The sequence below is a fragment of the Onychostoma macrolepis genome, chromosome 15 (genome assembly GCF_012432095.1).
Source record: "Onychostoma macrolepis isolate SWU-2019 chromosome 15, ASM1243209v1, whole genome shotgun sequence".
Classification (NCBI taxonomy): domain Eukaryota; kingdom Metazoa; phylum Chordata; class Actinopteri; order Cypriniformes; family Cyprinidae; genus Onychostoma; species Onychostoma macrolepis.
In genome coordinates, this window is record NC_081169.1 from 240,758 (window position 1) to 261,781 (window position 21,024).

The 21,024-nt window shown below is 39.6% G+C and overlaps 1 protein-coding gene and 1 non-coding gene across 2 annotated transcripts; both read left to right on the forward strand.

The window, feature by feature from the left end:
- The first annotated feature begins 2,938 nt into the window (after positions 1-2,938).
- kpna4 (karyopherin alpha 4 (importin alpha 3)) lies at positions 2,939-21,024 on the forward strand. The gene is made up of 17 exons (XM_058744435.1): positions 2,939-3,136; positions 4,158-4,202; positions 4,292-4,381; positions 4,501-4,530; positions 10,265-10,317; positions 10,468-10,563; positions 10,667-10,752; positions 12,248-12,334; positions 12,704-12,873; positions 15,358-15,402; positions 15,472-15,603; positions 15,731-15,859; positions 17,386-17,490; positions 17,860-17,931; positions 18,007-18,169; positions 18,833-18,927; positions 19,148-21,024. Exons 1-17 carry the CDS (start codon positions 3,056-3,058, stop codon positions 19,244-19,246), a joined length of 1,578 nt encoding a protein of 525 aa, XP_058600418.1. The 5' UTR covers positions 2,939-3,055; the 3' UTR covers positions 19,247-21,024.
- On the forward strand, positions 17,011-17,316 carry LOC131521041 (small Cajal body-specific RNA 7). Its single transcript, XR_009266188.1, has one exon. It is a non-coding gene; the product is annotated as a small Cajal body-specific RNA 7 (non-coding RNA).

The following is a 21,024-nucleotide window of genomic DNA, read 5'->3' on the forward strand; positions in this document are numbered from 1 at the left end:
CAGGTGTTCTGAAGGCATACTGTAGGCTTTGCCGAGAAACAAATCGAAAATGACACCTATAGGCCTAATTAAGGGAAAATCTCCAGTCACTGCATTCGTGCATTTATACGAGTGCGCGGCAGTTCGCGCCGGTGCGCCTTGGAGAAGCACACAAGAGAGTCATTTTGAAACATCAAGATAAATAAAATTGTGACTTGAAACACAATACTTGCTTTACTGAGGTGAATATCTCTGCTCTGAGACAGTCAGACAAAGAGCGCTCCCTCATAATCATTATAGCTGTCTCTCACTTCAATTCATTGCGATCTCACGACGTTCCGTTAATAACTGCACAATGAATCTCTTATTTACATCTTATCTACACTTTGTTGTAATGAGATGATCCCCGACCTTGCAGAACTCAGCACATGACAAAAACTCGGCATTTTGATCGGTAAGTGGATTCTAACTTAAACACTTCTGGTCACTGCGTTCAAGAAATCAGCGCACATGTCTGTGAACGGCTACAGTGCTCAACGCTGCAGATACGTTTCGCCAATATCAGATGGGGCCCCCTGATTCCCCGGGGCCCTAAGCGGCCGCTTACCTCGCTTATTGGTTAAATCCGCCCCTGGCTGTTTGTACACGTTTACAGTCATGAAATAATTTGCAGTTCTGTAAGAAAACCAATTCAAAAGAATCTTCTAAAATAACTAAAAAGATGAAGTTTGTAACTTAATCGTTATCTAAAACGAATCATACATTTCTTTACAGCACAAACTGCAGTCGCCGACACAGATTAATATAACTAGACAGAAAAGTTCGTCAAGACAAACTTTGAAGTTGACTTGATAAAGCAAGACCAGAAAGTTTGAAAAAGATGATAGATAGATACTGTAGATAGAGAGAGAGAGAGATAGATAGATAGATAGATAGATAGAGAGAGAGAGAGAGAGAGAGAGAGATAGATAGATAGATAGATAGATAGATAGATAGATAGATAGATAGATAGATAGATAGATAGATAGATAGATAGATAGATAGATAGATAGATGGATGGACGGACGAATGATAGATGGATGGATGGATGGATGGATAGATAGATGATTGATGGATGGATGGATGGATGGATGGATGGATAGATAGATAGATAGATAGATAGATAGAGAGAGAGAGATAGATAGATAGATAGATAGATAGATAGATAGATGGATAGATAGATGGATGGACGGACGAATGATAGATGGATGGATGGATGGATGGATGGATGGATGGATGGATGGATGGATGGATAGATGATGGATGGATGGATGGATGGATAGATAGATAGATAGACAGATGGATGGATGGATGGACAGACGATAGATAGATAGATAGATAGATAGATAGATAGATAGATAGATAGATAGATAGATAGATAGATAGATAGATGGATGTATGGATGGACGACGGATGATGGATGGATGGATGGATGGATAGATAGATAGATAGATAGATAGATAGATAGATAGATAGATAGATAGATAGATAGATAGATGGATGGACGGACGAATGATAGATAGATGGATGGACGGATGGATGGATGGATAGATGATAGATGGATGGATGGATGGATGGATGGATGGATGGATGGATAGATAGATAGATAGACAGATGGATAGATAGATGATAGATGGATGGATGGATGGATGGATGGATGGATGGATAGATAGATAGATAGATAGATAGATAGATAGATAGATAGATAGATAGATAGATAGATAGATAGATAGATAGATGGATGGATGGACGGACGGATGATGGATGGATAGATAGATGGATAGATAGATGACAGATAGATAGATAGATAGATAGATGGATGGATGGATGGATGGATGGATGGATGGATGGATGGATGGATGGATAGATAGATAGATAGATAGATAGATAGATAGATAGATAGATAGATAGATAGATAGACAGATAGATAGATAGACAGACAGACAGACAGACAGACGGATGGATGGATAGGTAGATGGATGGATGGATGGATGGATGGATGGATAGATAGATGACAGATGGATATATAGATAGATAGATAGATAGATAGATGGATGGATGGATGGATGGATGATGGATAGATAGATAGATAGATAGATAGATAGATAGATAGATAGATAGATAGATAGATGGATGGATGGACGGATGGATGATAGATGGATGGATGGATGCATAGATAGATAAATGATAGATAGATAGATAGATAGATAGATAGATAGATAGATAGATGGATGGATGGATGGATGGATGGATGGATGGATGGATGGATGGATGGATGGATGGATAGATAGATAGATAGATAGATGGATGGATAGATGATAGATTGATAGATAGATAGATAGATAGATAGATAGATAGATAGATAGATAGATAGATAGATGGATGGATGGATAGATGATAGATGGATAGATAGATGGATGGATGGATGGATGGATGGGTGGGTGGGTGGATGGACGGACGGATGATGGATGGATGGATGGATAGATAGATAGATAGATAGATAGATAGATAGATAGATGATAGATGGATAGATGGATAGATGGATGGATGGGTGGATGGATGGATGGACGGACGGATGATGGATGGATAGATAGAGTTTGAATAGTCTTGGCTCATCTGAATTAACCAATTAATGTAAATCTATGGGATTTTTATGATTTTTTTAATCTTAATTTTTATGAAAACCGTAAATCTGATCAGTAAGAAAAGATACCAAAGTCAGAACGGTCTAGTAAAAGTCCCTTTGAAGTCTTTGGCTGAGTTTGGTGGTTATAGCTTGATAAAATTAGTCTAATAACAATAATAACAATAACAAATACGTTTAAATAGCATTTCAGCAAGTTGCCTTTCTCAAGCCAAATATGATCTAACGTGTGGTACAGTCCTCTGCGAGGCGGCGCCGCTCCACCGGCAATCCCAGCATGCACCGCGCCTCATTAGCATAAAACATTCCGGTATCTACAAGAGCCGAGCGAACACATTCATCTCCGGAGAACTACAAGCACATCAAAATTACATATAAAACCAACACAGAGACATGAGTGCAAACATGAGCGACAGCGAGAAACTGGACAAGCAGCGGCTGAAGAACTTCAAGAATAAAGGGCGCGATCTGGAGGTAAAGCCGCTGTGACGTCGAGCAGATTTACAGCCACTTCTCAAATAACCGAGAGATTATACACTATCGAGCGCTCATGTCACGCTACCCGCCGAATATTTTCGGATATAAGCGTTTAAACGAGAATAGATCGGATAAATCAGTCAAATGTGTGATGGGAAGGTGTTAGCCGCGCGGCTAGCTGGCCGTGTGAGCCGTTAGCATCGAGCTAACGCACGTCGCAGCTCTTCATTAAAGTGTGTATTTATTAACAGTCATTAGAGTGAGCGCCGGAAAACGCTCGGATCGGTCGTGATTTGTGATTCTGGACTCAGTTTGTGTGGTTATCGTGTCTGAGTCCTCGCAGTGGCCGTCATGTGAGTGTTAGCAGGAGCTCAGTGCTGGCCTGCTGTACAGCAACATCCTCCGGACGCGGTTCTGCATCGTGTTTGTGTTCATACGGCTCATACAGGCGCTTTATTAAGAGTCAGTATCATTTCTGAGGTCGGTGTGATTGTCTCCTGTGTTTAGCAGCGAGATCACTTTAACTGCATCATATTTACACAAAACAGCGCCCTAGACTCATTAACACACTGCGACTCTCGTCTAAACGTGTTTGTGAGTCAATAATTAAGAGTATTGATCGTCTTTCTGATGGGTTCAGGTTAAGCAGAATGATCCTAATTGTGGGTGTTTTTTTTAAATATTTTATTTAATAGTCTTGTATTATCCAGGTTTTCCCCAGAACGCCCCCTTATCATTTACAGCTCAGTTTAAGTATTATATTATGTATGCATAACATTTTGCATCTTCACCTTGAGAGAGACATTAGGTCTGTTGATATGAAACGAGTGCAGTAAGGGCTGGAAACACTGGCTGGCATTATCAGTTAAAATGATCTTTCATTTCATAATGTCTGTGTAGATTGGGTGGGTCACCTATAGACCTACATACAGATTTGGGAGAGTTGATGGTTTAATCCCAGGGTGTGCGAGTAATTCACTGATTAGTATTAATGATTGTCGTGGTGTTTTCTGTACAGACGATGAGAAGACAGCGGACGGAAGTGGTGGTTGAGCTCAGAAAGGTAAGATTGTTCACACTGGTTAAGAATGAACTTTGTAAGAGCTCATGTAAGGACTGAAACGCTTGCTAATACCTGGTGTATTCCTGTAGAATAAGAGAGACGAGCACCTGCTGAAGCGGAGGAACGTGCCACACGAGGATATCTGTGACGATTCTGATGCAGATGGAGACTTCAGAACTGTAAGATCTATTCTTTTAATCAGATTATTTCATCACTTAATGTTTATGAAGTGCTTGAGCAAGTGAGTTGAGTTTTCAGTTATTACAGTAATACTTTTCTCTTTTCTTTTTTACAATAGCAAAACACTTCTCTTGAAGCAATAGTGCAGGTAAGTTGTGTGTTGAAATAAAAATATGAAATGATTTTTAAAAGTAGAAAATCCTTTTAATATGTGATTCTCATGAAAACATGTTCAGCTCAAATAACAAAAAATATTTTAGAATCATTATTTATTGTAACACATATTTTAAGTATTTCAAGTCCTAGTGAAAAATCATTATATAGGTTGATTCCCTTTGAACGGTTTAATACTTCTGTGGTGCTACCAAACGTTTCTCTTGAGCCCAACACTGCAGCACTGAATCAACCGATGTTTTAAAAGAGTTTAACAGATTAAGATTAAGGTTTCTGGAAGAAGTCTCCTCTGTGCACCGAGACTGCATATATTTGATCAAAAATACAGAAAGCAGTAATAATGTGAAATATTACTGCAATTTAAAATAATGTTCTCTATGTGAATATTATAAAATGTAATTTATTCTTGTGAAGCTGTATTTTCAGCATCATTACTCCAGTCTTCTTTAGAAATGACTCTAATAATCCTGATCTGCTTCTCAAGAAACATTTATTGATGTTACAAACAATTATTATTTTTTTATTTCAGTTTAGTATTTTTGTGGAAACTTAGGCTTAAAATAATATTTAAAAAAAAGTTAAATTTTTATTATACCACTCAAAATCGCCAGTTTATTTTGAATATATTTAATTTCTAAGTTGACCCTTCAACATCACTTGGTGTGGGTGCTGATCTTTCATGTGTGTAAAATGTTAAAGTCTCTGTATATCCAGCTGACAATCTCAAACATTAACAGCAGCATCATCTTTAAACTGAAAACTAAATGCAACACATACAGCAGAACAAAGTGTGAACTTTAATCCACTCGGTCAAGCCGCTGAACTGAAGAGGAACAGACTGAACTTGTGAAGTATGTGAAGCACAGTTTTGTCTGAGCTGTGCTCTTCTGAAGACCTTGATTAGCTGTGTTTAATTGGCCCTTCAGGAGCAGGATCGGATGCTCCTGGTTTAAGGGCCTGTTTACACATGGCCACTGTGTTTTCTTTGATCGGAGAGCTGTCTAACGTGGAAAGACCAGGTGCTAATGCTCTTGTGTTTGAGACTGATTGCAGTCTTATCTCACAGCCCACTTCAGGAGGTGGTTTGAGAGGCACTTCAGAAGCGACTGGACAAGTGTGACTGCGTCAGCAGGGCTCCAGACCGCGACTAAAATGATTGCATTTGCAACCGAAAATATTAATGTGCGAGTGAAGTTTTTGCTGAGGGACTACATATATTTACATGTTATGACTTTAAAAATTGTCATGTAACACCCTTTTTCCTGATCGTTTTGCTATCACATCTTTTATGTTCACGTATTAAACTGAGACGATGCGCATCAAAGTTTTAGTGGAAAAGAGTTTAAAACCGTCCTCATCTCTGCAGCACAGCAGCGCTGACGCGCACCTGCTAAACACTGCTCAGTTGTGCCGCGTGAGAGAGATCGAAATGACGGAGTCGTGCGAAGTACAAGTGCACGAAAGCAGAGTCTATTTCGTGCACAACTTGAACAAACTACAACAGGTAAAGCTGTCAGCTGTGTGGATATTGGCAATATCGTTAACAATTCTCATTTATAATCATTACTAATATGGCGGCTTCTTATCAAGATCTTACTCTGTGTTCTGTTAATATTTGAAGCACACTTGCTGTCCAGTAGTCGCAAAAAGCTTTGTGCTTTGTTACTTTTTAATAAACAAAGTAACGTTATCAGCTTTAAAATTATGCCAAATTCATAACGAAATTCAAACAACAAAAGTGGTTTTGGTGCTCTTTAATGTGGCAGGTGCGATCGCTTTAGCACCTCAGTTCAAGCGGCAGGTGAACCCATTATCGTTCTCTTTACTACTGTAGTACATAATGAACATGAATCAACGTCAAAAGTGAGGCTATTTTATAAGAGAGCCTACAGTACTAGAACTTTCACTTTAAGTGAACCTTATTTCCCAGGTCACCTACGGTCAAGAAAAGATGAGACACGACAGTATGACTGAAATGTTAAAGTTAAAAAGTAATAAAATAAAACGTTTATTCTGTGGCACTTAATTTTAGCGCCTTAAGTTTTTTTTTTTTTTCCTTATAGGAGCCAATGGCTCCTTGCTTTATTTTTATTTGTATTTTTTCCCCTCTGGAGCCCTGGTCTGCTTGTTAAAGCCACACGTGTAAATTTTACTCCTCCCAAAACTGCAAAAAGTGAAAGTTGTGAGTGTTTCAGCTACCAGCTCCCGGCAGCCAGATACCACAGCACCGCTGCACTGATGCGGCCCACCGGAGATGAGCGTCTCTCTTCTGCTAATTGACACAAATGAAACGCACCGTTCAGCATTGCATCTTTATATATCTAATATTTAATTTTATTTTAAATGGAAAAAAGCATTTTGATTTAAGATATACATCATTAAATGCAAAAAGTCTGGCTGTGCTTAATGGGTACATTTCTGTACCCTTCCCCTGTTCCCTTTAAGCTCACATCATGTTTAATTGTTTATTTTAAACAACCTTTGTAAAGAATAATTGAAAAATATTTTATTTGAAGGTACAAAGTCAATCCAAAAATATATAAATCTGTGGATTTGAGCTGATATCACGTAGTGTATGAATGCCACAGCCTCCAGTTTTTTAGCTTCAGACTCTGATTCCATCCAGTTAGAGGAGATCAAACATGTTTGATATTTTCAGCAGATTTTAGAACGCATATTGTTTTCATTTGTCATGTGTCTCCTTGCAACAATGCACACATTTCTGAGTGAGTTTGTGATCTTCAGTCGTTTAGTGTATGATGCTCAGTTTTCCTTCATGACCATTTACGAAGTCAGTACAAATCTGTTCAAATTAAGTCGTGTAGTGTATTCCAGCCTTTAGTCGCTTTTTTCCTGGACCGATGCGACAGGTTTCTAATGGATGCTCCTACTTTATACGGAGGACATGCCTCTTTCATCTTTGGGCATGAACTATAGTTACGTGTAGATTTTGTCATCTTAAAGCTGTGAAAAGTTATTAATCATTTTATAAAGATTAACTTAAGGTGACAACCATCAGTCAATATGTAAAGTCTGTTTATGAAGTATTTACAGACGTTCAGTGTGGAAGAGCTTAAAGAGAGACACTGAGCTTAATTGGAGCAGCAACTATTTTTAATACATTTCATTTAATATTTATTAAAATGACAGGATTTTGCTAAATAAATAGTCTAGGTCATGTATTAAGTTCATACACATTTTAATATGAACAACTATTAGTAATTATCTATGAAATTATACTTTTTCTTATTGATGTCACACTGAAGCTGTGTGATTTTCATGGTAGTGCACCCTTTAGGCTCACCTTAAAATATGAAATTTTTAAAATTACAGCACTGTAAAACCACAGACCAGCAATAAACTGTCAATTCATAATATTATGGATGTAAAAGTACGAGCCAGTAATGCCTGTGAAGTAATATGTTAGCGTAGCACACGATCTTATACAGCTAGTCAGCTAACTGTGTTCTGTAGCATCTGCGCTGTGTTGCTAAAACTATCTTTTGGATCTAATGTAATTATTTCCCACATCCAAGTTCCAGGTTATAATATGCAAAAGTCTGAACATTAATCTCTTAATTTTACAATAAGTAGTGAGCCTTACCCAAAATAAAGGCTTAAACGTCTAAGAAATGCACATTTGAGGAGGTCCTCTTTTGGTGAAAGTTTTTAGACAGCTTTCAAAATGGCCTCCAGACCGTGAACACATGGAGACTCGTTTCTTGGTGTGCGACGATCTAATTGACTTCAAATTACAGGAGGAATATAGCAACAAACACATCAATTGGTTGACGTGAAGGTGAAGTTTCTTTTTATAATCTGAGCTCAAAAATGGAAGCGTTTAATGGTACGTTTACCCTATAGCAGGAGAATTGAAGATCAGATTCATATTTGTTTTGCAGAGGTGCCTTAATGTGGCTAAGTGTTTTAACAAATCTGAGAAAACGCATGAAGTGTAAATAGACCCTAAGTGAGATGCTCACAACTTCCCCTATTGCTCAGATTTCCTCCGTTGAGTAAATGCAGGGTTCGTACGGCTGCTTGAAATCCTCAAAAATGCTTACATTTTAATGTAGTGTTTAAGGTTTCGAAAAGTGCTTGGATTTTGAATAAAGTGCTTGAAATTATTGCATCGGTTTCAGAATAATTCACGTTATTACTTGAATAGTTCACTTTTTAGATAAAATAAGCCTAATTACACTTGCCTTTTGCATAAAACGAAAAAACCCTGCTCGAGTCTGTGTGTGTGGCAGCAGTGTTATCGGACGTCTTTATTGCCCTGCGCTCTCTGATGAAACGAGCGGGAGATAAAAACATGCCCGGAGGTTGCCTGTTCAGTGAGCATTAGGGGTGCCTCGATACCACTTTTTCAGAACTGATCCCGATCCGGTATCTGTGTATCTGCCGATACCGATCCGATACCTGGGCAGTGTTTTTTTTTTTTTTTTTATATAAATTGGTGTTGAATTTTTATACCTCAATGTGTGTTGACCTGATCGTGACTTTTTTTTTTTTTTTGGTTACACACAATCTACTAAATATAGACAACTTTATTGTAATGGAAAAACAACAAATGAATGCCTATATAATTCTATAAACAATCTTTCATTGTGCAAAAGTATTATGATACGAAAGGCTCCAAATACAGAGCGGCACAAAGCGCTGATGAGCATCCCGAGTGCAGAATGATGAGCTTGAAGGAACACTGAGTCACAGCGCTCCGCATAGAAAGGTTCAAAGCACAAAGTGAAGAGAGATTAATGCGTCGTGTATTGAATCTGTGCGATAGTTTGAGCCTTTTCTATTAACGGTTTTAAATTGCAGTTACTGTGCTCGTTGAGAACATGGAGCTCTCTAGTCCAGTGTTGTGATCTAACAGACACTACACGATTTTGAAAACCGCACGAAGATAACGTCCTTTTATGCAAAACCATTTATCTTTATTTACAGGAAGTATAATATTAGGAACATTTAATAATCTTGCAGAGAGTTTCATCATCTTGACTCTAGTAGCTGAACGCGGCACGCAGTTTGAACGCTGAGTAGAGGATGACAGACAGACGCAGCGGAGAGAAGAGTTTGACAACTTGACAAATATTCATCTGTACCTCACATTAAACTGTGGAACGGCTTCAGAACACTTGAAATATGGTGCACTAAAACTTCATGGTGTTTTGTGTTTATGGCTTTTGTGGGGCTTAACAGTAACACAATAATATAAGCATTATATCGGATTTGGATTGGTCTCCTCTGACCGATACCCCGATCTGCCTGAAAATGCCAATATCGGAGCCGATACCGTTACTGAATATCGGATCGGCGCACCCCTAGTGAGCATTGGCTTGAAAATGTTCATGTGAAATGCCATCATGACAGGTGGTTTTTAATAGCTTAATAACTTCTGATTTAAAGTAAAGAACACGTATGTGTGTAAACATGTAATTTACCGCAGTTGTAGAATTGTTTTTGCTATGAAAATAGCCTAAGATGCTGACATGGCATTAAATAAAAATCTACTACCACTACCGCAGTTGTAAAGCGCTGGAGAAGTTTGAAAATGCTTGAATTTGACTTTGGAAAAGGTGCAAGGACCCTGTAAATGCTTAAGAGTCATGGACGTTTCATGAGATTCACCCTAGTAGTTTTTGTCTGTCTTGATGAAATGGCTTGTTTGTCTGTATAATGAGGTGTTTGATGAATGTTTGTAGAATGCGACCAGTGATAACCAGGGCATTCAGCTCAGCGCCGTTCAGGCCGCCAGGTGAGTAGCGGCTCATATTCATCGTGATGCTTTGTAATGGCAGTCAAGCGTTTTGTAAGAGTTTCCTCTGACTGCTCCTGTGTTTGCTGTAGTATGTGACTTCTTGCTGTGTGACACATCCTGTTGAGTATTGTTGACCTCATCTTGCAGGAAGCTGCTGTCGAGTGACCGCAACCCTCCCATAGACGACCTGATCAAGTCTGGTATTCTGCCCATCCTGGTGCACTGTCTGGATAGAGATGACAAGTATGACCCGTGTCATGTGACCGACTGAGTCGCTGTGGTTTTTTTGTTCCGCATATATTTTTCTCATGTTAATAATTTGTCTTTGCCCCTCTCTGTTCTGTAGCCCATCTCTGCAGTTTGAGGCGGCCTGGGCCTTGACCAACATCGCATCGGGCACATCTGAGCAGACTCAGGCCGTGGTGCAGTCCAGTACGTATACCTGATGCTCTCACATTTGTTCACTACTTTGTTTTCAGAATCCTAGTTCATGCATTGTAGGACAAAAGTGTTTTAGCATCTGTTGTGCTAGACAGAAATGTTCAATACCGCTTTCACTACTTGAGCTTTCGCTCTGATTAAAGATCTGCACGTGCCTAATAGCAGAAACTGACCGGAGATCATAAGTGATGGTTGACTAGTCCTTTAAAACAAATCAATGAGGCGACTCATTTAAAGCAGCAGCTTGAGTTTTTTTTTTTTATTGTTTTTTTTTACCAAGTGCTTAAGGTTTCAAAATGCAGTTAATGAGACTAATTTAGATATGAGATTAAATATTTAGATAGAAATGTTTCAGAGTCAAGCAAGGCACTGCGTTCTCTTACTCCATGATACTGTTGTGAGTCTCTGTTTGCTGTAAATGCAGCTCCGCACAAACTCCATCTCTGCATGTGCTGTGAGTTTAGGCCGCTGATAACGTGCACTAGATTCACTTTCACATTTGTGTAATTTCCAGTTCTTTTGTCAAGAGGGTCTGGCTGCGGACTTGCACTTGCAGACACTTGTGCTTCCGCAAGTGACGTCACTTGTAGTCTTTTTTACTTTATTTAATTTTTTTATTTGAGTTCCTCAACATTTTACAACAGTAGCCAGGTGGTGAAGACAAGAAAAAAGAGAGAAAATTACAATATCACTTGCAATCCACACAAATCGTGCATGTTGCCAATGGAGACAAGACGCTGTGGTGGTTAAACAATTAAAACTAATTTAGTGCCATAACATGCAGGGTCCTGCAAGTCATCTGTAAGAGAAAAAGACGAGACCCGGAAATCCGTGCCCACAGAACAGCAGAATATGTACGCAATGCGCAGAGTCTCTCGTTAATCATCCGCCGGAACGACTTCTGCGCACCACAGTTAGAGAGAGATGTTTATTACGTTTGAAATATGGTTATTTTTCTTACAAAACTGCATGGATTCGCTACAGGAGGCCTTTATTCATGCCCCGGAGCCGTGTGAGGCGTGTTTTATTATGAATGCACACGCTTTATTTGACGTCTTGTGGACTGTTGAACAGAAACACCTGCTGACTGCAATGATAGAGCTTAGAAGAGCCAGGACCATTTTTAATATAACTCCGATTGGATTTATCTGAAAGAAGAGAGTCATATACCCAAAGGATGCCTAGAGGGAGAGTAAAACACTGGCTAATTTTCATTTTTGGGTGAACTAACCCTTTAACGGCTGTCAACCATGTTGTATGCAAAAGAGCGGTCTGAACTTACCCAGCGCTTTGTTTTGGTTGTGCATGCGCATCTCTCATGTGCACCCCTGATTATGCACTTTAGGTTGGCTGGATTCCAAGTAACAATCTGAAAATGATAACTACAGTTGACCAAAACTAGAAATATTTTAGATATTTAACAGTTAATTCTCAGTGAGAGTCTGTGTTTACTTGTGTCTCATTCTTTATCTGTGTGCTTGTGTAGATGCGGTTCCTCTGTTCCTGCGGCTGCTGCATTCTCCGCACCAGAACGTGTGCGAGCAGGCAGTTTGGGCTTTAGGGAACATCATCGGTAAGTGATTAACTTTGCAAGGTTGTTACTTTATGTGCTGGAGAGTTATCACGAGCTGATGGGATTTGACACGAGTCAACCGGTCGTTGTCAAAGATCCAGCATGTAGTGTTGAGTTTCTGATGGTAGGTCATTGCCACACTATTCATCTCCGCAGTTGTGCTTCTCGTCCTGATTGTCGTGTGGTTCGACACACGTCACACTCATGGTGCGCACTGAATATCAAGGGGTTTGTCTGATGGCGAACACCATGTAAAGCGACGAAGTGATTGATGGGTGCTCATGTTTCGCTGGTTGTGTTCGGTCTCGTGATCAGAGGCTGATGGGATAGGAGTGCTGTGTCAGATGAATGATCGCTGTGCTGTTACAGGTGATGGTCCTCAGTGCAGAGATTACGTCATCAGTCTGGGAGTGGTTAAGCCTCTCCTGTCCTTCATCAGCCCTTCCATACCCATCACCTTCCTCCGCAACGTCACTTGGGTCATGGTCAACCTGTGCCGCCACAAGGACCCGCCCCCGCCCATGGAGACCATCCAGGAGGTATGAGTCTGACGCATCTGTGATCATAGAGTGAGCTCGCACCTAGGGCTGGGCCAATTTTCAGATTTTAATAATTCACATTTAATGTTTTGTCATTGTAACCCTAACATTCCTAGATTTTTCGAAAAAATATAAATATTACCAAACATTAGAATTAGGCACTTTGCCAATATGCCAGTGATAACCGTAAAGAGAAAAGAACGATCCAAACCGGCGCACATGATTAAAGTGCCACTATTAGGGATTTTTGAAAAGTATCTTTCATGCCGTGTGTAACACAGCTCTAAGTGAATGAAAACATCCTGAATCAATGAATCATTAAACGAATCGTTTGGGAGTCATTTAGCAAGTAAGGTAAAAATAAATGCATATTATAAGACAACGAAAGTGTTTTTTGACCTTGCATGCATGTCAACCTGTTGTTGGACTACCAAAACCAAAATATGAACTTTTCATTACCCATAATAGGGGCAATTTATTCAGACAACAAAAGACAAAATTGCACACTGCTCTTCACAGAAGGTCTTTTAGCTTTAATAAGAAACAAAGGAAGTTTAATTCTTACAGTGAAGACTATGCTGTTTTATTTTACATTTGATTATTCAATTTCTATAGGCTGTTAACTGAATACTTTAGACTTTTTTTTTTTTTGGTTATATGGCCCACTAATAATCGTGATTACAATATTGATGAAAATAATCGATTATGTTTTTGCCATAATCGAGCAGCCCTTGTTTCATGCATGAGACGCTGCATGAGACGCGAGCGCAGCAGTCAAACGCATCCATGTTTACACAGAAAAAACATTGGAAAAGCAGCGCAATCAAATAACCTGTAACTACTACTGTACGTCTGATATTTCATGTTTGCATCATGCTGACAGACTGAAAGCTGCTGTTCATTGTTTCAACAGAACATTTATAGTTAATAGTCTACTGTTATACCTTCAGTCATTTTGAATTTGAATCACCTTGAGTTTTGAGATTTGTTTTAAAGCATTTTCCTTGTATTATTTCTGAACATGTATAAGACAAGTTTGTACAAGATGTAGTTGTAGTTCATGCATCTTTTCTGCAAAGATGTTTAACAAGTGATTTGTTTAACATTTACATCATGTTGACAACGTCATGTGTGTTGCACTTGGAATAGAATTTTCTTTAACTACAGGGTTAATAAAGAAAATGCTACTTGAATCATGTTGTAGCCACTTTTCCAAGTTGATTAGTTAAAAATTGAGAATCGGCACCTGAGTGTTAGACAGGAGTCATGTGACCGGGCTCTGATAGCCTCTTGCCCCGTTTGCAGCCGCTACTAACAGGTGCAATCTCTTCAGACCTTTCTGTGATCTGCTCACTCAAACACACTGGTAGTGTAAATGCTAGTGTGGCTTGTCCAGCTGCACAATCAGCCATTGCTGTAAAACATGTTAAATTTATTTTTAGTTATTTAGCTAATTAGGAACAATGTTCTGCTGGCTGGTTTGCAGTGGTCTCTCTCCAACTATACACTCCTAATTAGGGCTGCACAATTATAACAACTCATTGTCTGTTTGCCTTTTATTGCACCTGTTTTTAGACGTTGATACAATTAATAAGGTTAGTCTTTTTTTTTTTTTTTTTTTGTAGCAAGTTCAGTTGGAATAGTAAGAAAGTAGTGCTGTTAGCACTAAACAGTCTTGATTTTATTTAATTGATGTTCAGAGGTGGCATGAACGCATTTGCACAGCACAAATGCAAAATGTTATGAGATTAGTGTTTAAATAATTGATTATAGATCTATGAAATGCTTTTAAATCTAAACTAAAGCCTCCAGTAGGTGGTTTCACGTGACTGTCTTCATGAATGTGTCATTGTATCGTTCACTTAACAGAGTCATTCTAAAATGCTAATTAATTCATGAATGAAGCCGTTGTGTATTGAAGACATGCTGTGGTCTTTAGAAGTGTTTTTGTTAGAAGTGAATCAAATATTGACCATGTGTGTCTGAAATGCGATTAACTTCAAGTTTATTGAATTTATATAATATAAATTTTGCAGTCATCCTGTTTTGGTAGCATTTTGCTGCCATCCTACTTTCATTTCCATCCCTGGTCTGCACTGCCCAGTTATTTTTAGTAAAAAAATTTTAAAACCTGTATTACGCCCATGAGCTCATCATAAATACAAGAGTACTGCTCAGTCCATAAGCCTGCGCTGATTGATATTGAACTAATTTAAGTAAATCTGGTTGGTCATTGCGCTTATGCATTTATTATACATGTTTGCGGTTACTTACAGTTCTCAAAACTTCAAGATTAATCACGGCATCTTTTGTTTCTTGATCAGTTGTAATTGTGCAGCCCTACTCAGTGTTGCAGACTGTCTGTAGTAGTCCTCACATTCACATGCAGTGATTTGCTGCTGACTGTCCCCTCATCAGTTGCTAGAGATTCATGCTGATAGCAGGTGTGATTGGCTCTGTTTGATCTTGTCTTTCTTCGTACAGATTCTCCCTGCGCTGTGCGTGCTCATTCACCACACTGATGTCAACGTAAGTGCTGCTCTTGCTCTGTCTGTGAATGCACTGCTCGGGTGGCAGATTTAACTCTGTTCTGTGCAGATCCTGGTGGACACGGTTTGGGCGCTGTCCTATCTCACCGACGCCGGCAACGAGCAGATCCAGATGGTCATTGATTCGGGGATCGTTCCATACCTCGTCCCCTTACTGAGCCACCAGGAGGTCAAAGTTCAGGTATGGAAGAGCATGTTGTATCGATCACTTCAGAGACATGCTCTAAACTTTTTTTTAAATGTTTTAACATGACGAGTAGCCTCTGTAATGTGTGTTTTTTTTTTTTTTTTATTATTAATGAACTCAGACGGCGGCTCTGCGAGCGGTGGGGAATATTGTGACGGGGACTGATGAACAGACTCAGGTGGTGCTCAACTGTGACGCTCTGGGTCACTTCCCAGCTCTCCTCACACACCCCAAAGAGAAGATCAACAAGGTAACAAGCCCCATGTGAATCTCACAGCATCCTCAGGTCACATTTCACCCCTCAATCTCCAACAAATTGTTTTGCCTCGAGTAAATTTAAAGATGCAGTGTGTAATATTTAGGAGGGTCTATTGATAGAAATGCAATATAATACACAACTATGTTTTTAGAGGTGTATAAAGACCTTACATAATGAACTTATGTTTTTATTACCTTAGAATGAGCAATTTCCATCTGCGTACACCACAGATTGCCTTGCGTGGAAGTCTTGCGCTGCCGTGTTTCTACAGTAGCCACAACTGCTCTACATGCTCTAACATATCGGTTTACTGAATAATTAAATAAAATTTTATTCCTTAATTTACCACTGGCTACTCTGTGCTGTCTCAGACGATGACATCTTTGTCCTGTGTTGGCCACCGTAGCTTCTCTATGCGCAATTCACAACCTCACCGCTAGAAGCCGCTAAAATGTACACACTGCACCTTTAAGTGAATTTTTTACCATAATTGAGAGATTTTTATGAGTTGTTTTCAGCTAGGGCTGGACAATTCAATATCAATATATATCGCATTATTATTAATATTATTTTATTTTTTTCTGCAGCAACTCTGAGCACGTTTCATATTCTTTAAACTATAGGCTGCTAATTCTTATAGACTGAAACAATAGTGCTTCAGCCAGGATAAACTACTTGTTTGTATGAAGGCTAAATACAAATAATAGGTGTACATTTATTTATTTGTACAGTTTTTATTTCTAAAATATTATATAGTTTTATAGGAGAAAGTTTCATAGACTTGGTAAATTCATATTTCAGAAGTTTGTAGGTACAGACATCCATTGTGGGAGTTTTTGGCATTTTTTTTTTTTCTGAGGCTTTATTTTTTTATTTTTTTATTGTTCATATCGATATTGGAATTATATCGTATCGACCGAAATGAAGAAATATATCGTGATATAAATTTAGGCCATATCATCCAGCCCTAGTTTCAGTCTACGGAGTTCGGAGGGTTTATTTTATTTTGAGCATGTTAAAGCTTGTTTTTAGGGTCAGTACTATTGTCTTTGTGAAATATTTCTTATATTTATTTTGGGGTGAAATGCAGATCTCTAGATGCTCCCAGAAGCGATATCAAGGCATAAATGATGTGCTTGTGTTGGATATGATGACAGCTGAGGTGTGGCGCTGGCGTGAGTGAATGCTGAACAGAACAATGTTTAGGTTAATGTTTAAAGTGTAGTTTATGTAATGGGGTGTGTGTGTGTGTGTGTGTGTGTCTGAGGGTGGGGGTGTCAGAGATCAGTGCTGATACAGGAGTGCATCTGAGGCGGCCGCTCACACAGAGGCTTCTCTGCGGTCCAGCTGATGATTAGAGCCTCGCTATCATCCTCTCCCTCAGCCGCCGGCGCCACAGTCTCAGCAGGGCCCGTGACCCGTCACACACGCCCTGCGATCTGATCCGACCGCGCGGCTCTCACACACGCTCATCGGCTCTGATGAGGTTTAATGAGTCTAATCTTATGCTCCTGCAGGAGGCCGTGTGGTTCCTGTCCAACATCACAGCAGGAAACCAGCAGCAGGTTCAGGCCGTCATTGATGCCAATCTAGTGCCCATGATTATTCTGCTGCTAGATAAGGTTGGTGACCGGAGCGCACTTCATTGACTTCATTGTACTTAAAAACAATGACATTTAGATCTCACGGGGTGCAAAGTATAGCATATATTGTGTTTATTGAACAGCAAATCAAAATATTAGGAAGGACACTAGAAAAATATTCACATTGAAAAGTTATTTTAAATGGTACTTGCTACTTTGCATCAAATAAAGGCAGGCTCGGTGAGCAGAAGAGACTTCTTTAAAAACATTAAAAATCAAAGTTCAAAAACTTTTGACTGGTAGTGTAGATACCAGTAGCACTTTAGTTTTTGCAGTGCTGTTAACATTGGTAGAGAATGGGGAATGATCACTGGTATTGACTTTAAATGTTGGTGCTGTGTCTCACAGGGAGATTTTGGCACTCAGAAGGAGGCGGCGTGGGCCATCAGCAACCTGACCATCAGCGGCAGAAAGGATCAGGTGTGTTATTCGCTCATACACACATGCACACATGGAAAAGAGGCAGTATTCGGATGCTGTGGTCTCGTCCTGTAGGTGGCGTACCTGATCCAGCAGCAGGTGATTCCTCCCTTCTGTAACCTGCTGATCGTCAAAGACGCTCAGGTGGTGCAGGTGGTTCTGGACGGGCTCAGTAATATTCTCAAGATGGCTGATGATGAAGCTGAGACCATCGCCAACCTGATCGAGGAGTGTGGAGGTGAGCAGAGAGGGTGATGGGTGGAGCTAAAAAAATAAAAATAAAAAAAGATTTGACATTTATCGTGATTATCGATATCGACTGATATGGGGAAAAAAAATTGTTGTCTTTTTTTCTTTTTCTTTTTTTTTTGACCATATCGCCCAGCCCTAATTAAACATTTTTAGTTCAATGCAGACTTAAAGGTATAAACAAATCAATTTCTCAATTAATGCTGTAGACTATACAGCAAACCCTCCCATTTGGTACATTTCACAACAAAGCCCCAACTGTTAAGTTTGAATTTCAAATGATCAAGTATATCTGCTTTCTAATGACAACTTTATTCTTGTATTCTATTTCATTGTTACAATATATCCAAACTACAGATGTTTAGTGACCGTTTTAAACTTCTGCATTAATTAAAAAAAATTCTACGATATTGAGAAGATATCTTGAGAATTATGAATCGTGTCAGGATCGTTCAAATGTTTGTTTTTTTGGAAATAAAAATTCAGCCATACTAAAATATTGCCTTTAGCCTGTCCCACACTAGTCATTACTCTTGATCACCTCAACTGTATACGCCAATTAATATCATAACTTCAGATTAATTCAGTCACTTTTACAAATCTCTTACTGTGGGAAGTGTTTTTGAGGATGAATTTTGATCATTTTGCTAAGGTTTGGAGAAAATCGAGCAACTGCAGAACCACGAGAATGAGGACATCTACAAACTGGCTTATGAAATAATTGATCAGTTCTTCTCATCTGATGATGTAAGTTTCTGCACATTTCTTTGACGTATGCTGTGACCTGTTTTGTTTTTTTCTTTTGACTGCAGAGCAATGAGGAGAACAAGTGTATATCTGTTAATGTAAATGTTTATTTTTGTGGACTCTTCAGTGATCCTCAAGTGATTCCCTCATGAACAGTCAGATTTGTTCTTGAAGTCAAATGCAGCTCTTGATGATTCTCATTGGCTTTCCTTCCTTTCAGATCGACGAGGACTCCAACCTGGTTCCCGAAGCGATCCAAGGAGGAACATACAGTTTCAATTCTTCCACCAACGTGCCAGCAGAAGGCTTCCAGTTCTAGACACGACGGGGAAATCTGGAGTTTTGTTTGTGATGCAGCACTCTGTTCAACATTAAAAAAAATAATTAGAGAGAGAGCGAGCGAGAGAGAGCGCGAGAGAGTGTGAGAAATATTAGATCCGTTGTGCTTGGCTGATGGGATCCAGCTGCATCTAATCCAAGAGAAATTGAGTGGAGTTCCTTCTGAAGGAAGCGTCCAGACGGCGTTTGAGACGGCTTTGAGTGGATGCGAGCGAGTGAGAGTGAGTGGCTGACTACTACGTTTCAAAACACGACCATCTAAACCGAACGCGTGTCTTTTCAACAAAACCAAACCGAACCAATGGGAATAATGAAGACGTCTCACGTGAATAATCTGAGGTAAGAACGCTAAAGGAGAACCTCACCACCAACGCCAACAACAAAGAGACGCGAACACACTTCCGAGGTGGCCTGAGGCATGTGTGTGTGTGTGTGTGTGTGTGTGAGTGGCCCCTGAGCTGAGGGGCCGCGTTCATCTGATATGCTGGAGAACGGACCCAGCAGGCCAGAGCCCTCTCCCTTCACGCCGCAGTCCAGCGGCACATCTCTGTGCTGCGTGTGCGCAACTGAATGGACGTGACACGTGTGTGTATGTGTGTGTGCGTGTGTGCGCTTGACTGACTGGAGAAACGCAGGACTGAATGTAACGAACGCAGCGAGTCGACATCGTGTGGAAGGTGACCAATTCAACGGGAAATTGTGGAATAGCCTGGAAGAGGAGGCTAAACGAGTAATAATTAAAATAAATCACCTTCAGTGGAATGACTGGACATCAGTGATCTAAAGAAGACAATGTCATGACTTTAATTTTTCCCTTTTCTTTTAACTATTATTTAGTGTTGATGACACTGGACTGAGTTTTGGGTGTTGCGTCGAGGAGGTTGTTGGGGACGTGCGTTTTGTCCCAGTGTTTTTTTTTTTTTTTTTTTTCCTCATCTTCCCCCGTTTGAGCTTTTATTTTTCAGTGCTGGTGTAAATACATGTAATACACATTGTGCACTGTTGTACCTTTGCACAGACCCGGGCTATTGTACATTAATTAAGTGCTCTGCTTTCATGATGAGTTTCCCCCTTTTCTGTTCTTGGGAATAAATCCGGCTCCGTCTGCGGCCCGATGGCTTTGATCATGTGGGGAGGTGTTTTATGTGTGCGAGGTTTCAGACATATCCTTTGCATGTGCTAAACTGCGGCATAGTTCATTTTAGTGGGTTTTAGTTTTGTAAGTGTAAGCTGTTTTATTTTTTTTTTTCTTTATTTTTAAAAGTACCTACTGTAATGTTTGTGACTTTTCTTTTTTTTTTTTTTTTTTCTGCCCATTTATGCCCCTCACCAACAAGCAATTCTCCACCGTTTTGCACATTGCAGGTGTGTGAACATTAGCAAGATGGACAAAACTTAAGCTCCTACTTGTAGTGCAAATACAGAGTCCATCTTTATTTGTAGATATTCATGTTCAGTGTTGAGCGTGTCTCTGGCAGACTGTGCTGTGCCTTCATCCTAAAGCACGTACAGGTAACAGTATGAAAGCGCTGTTTAGGTTTACCATCCTTTTGTTTCTTAATTTTAGTTGACTGTAGAGCTGTCTCTATTTTGCATAACCTCTTGATGGCTACATTATGTTTTATTTACAGCCCACCCTCCCCAACAGCATTCCTTGTTTGCAAATATGTAGTTTCAAAAGAAAAAATAGATGGTATACCTATCCTGTTGGACATAGACTACAGGCTCTGTACCTATTCAAATAAATATTCAAATGTG

Bases quoted from the DNA above. Each gene is read 5' to 3' on its own strand.
- kpna4 (XM_058744435.1), top strand. From the start codon at position 3,056: ATGAGTGCAAACATGAGCGACAGCGAGAAACTGGACAAGCAGCGGCTG. The intron at 17,932-18,006 runs GTGTGTTATTCG...CTCGTCCTGTAG, and splicing joins TCAGCGGCAGAAAGGATCAG to GTGGCGTACCTGATCCAGCA. The intron at 18,928-19,147 runs GTAAGTTTCTGC...CCTTCCTTTCAG, and splicing joins AGTTCTTCTCATCTGATGAT to ATCGACGAGGACTCCAACCT.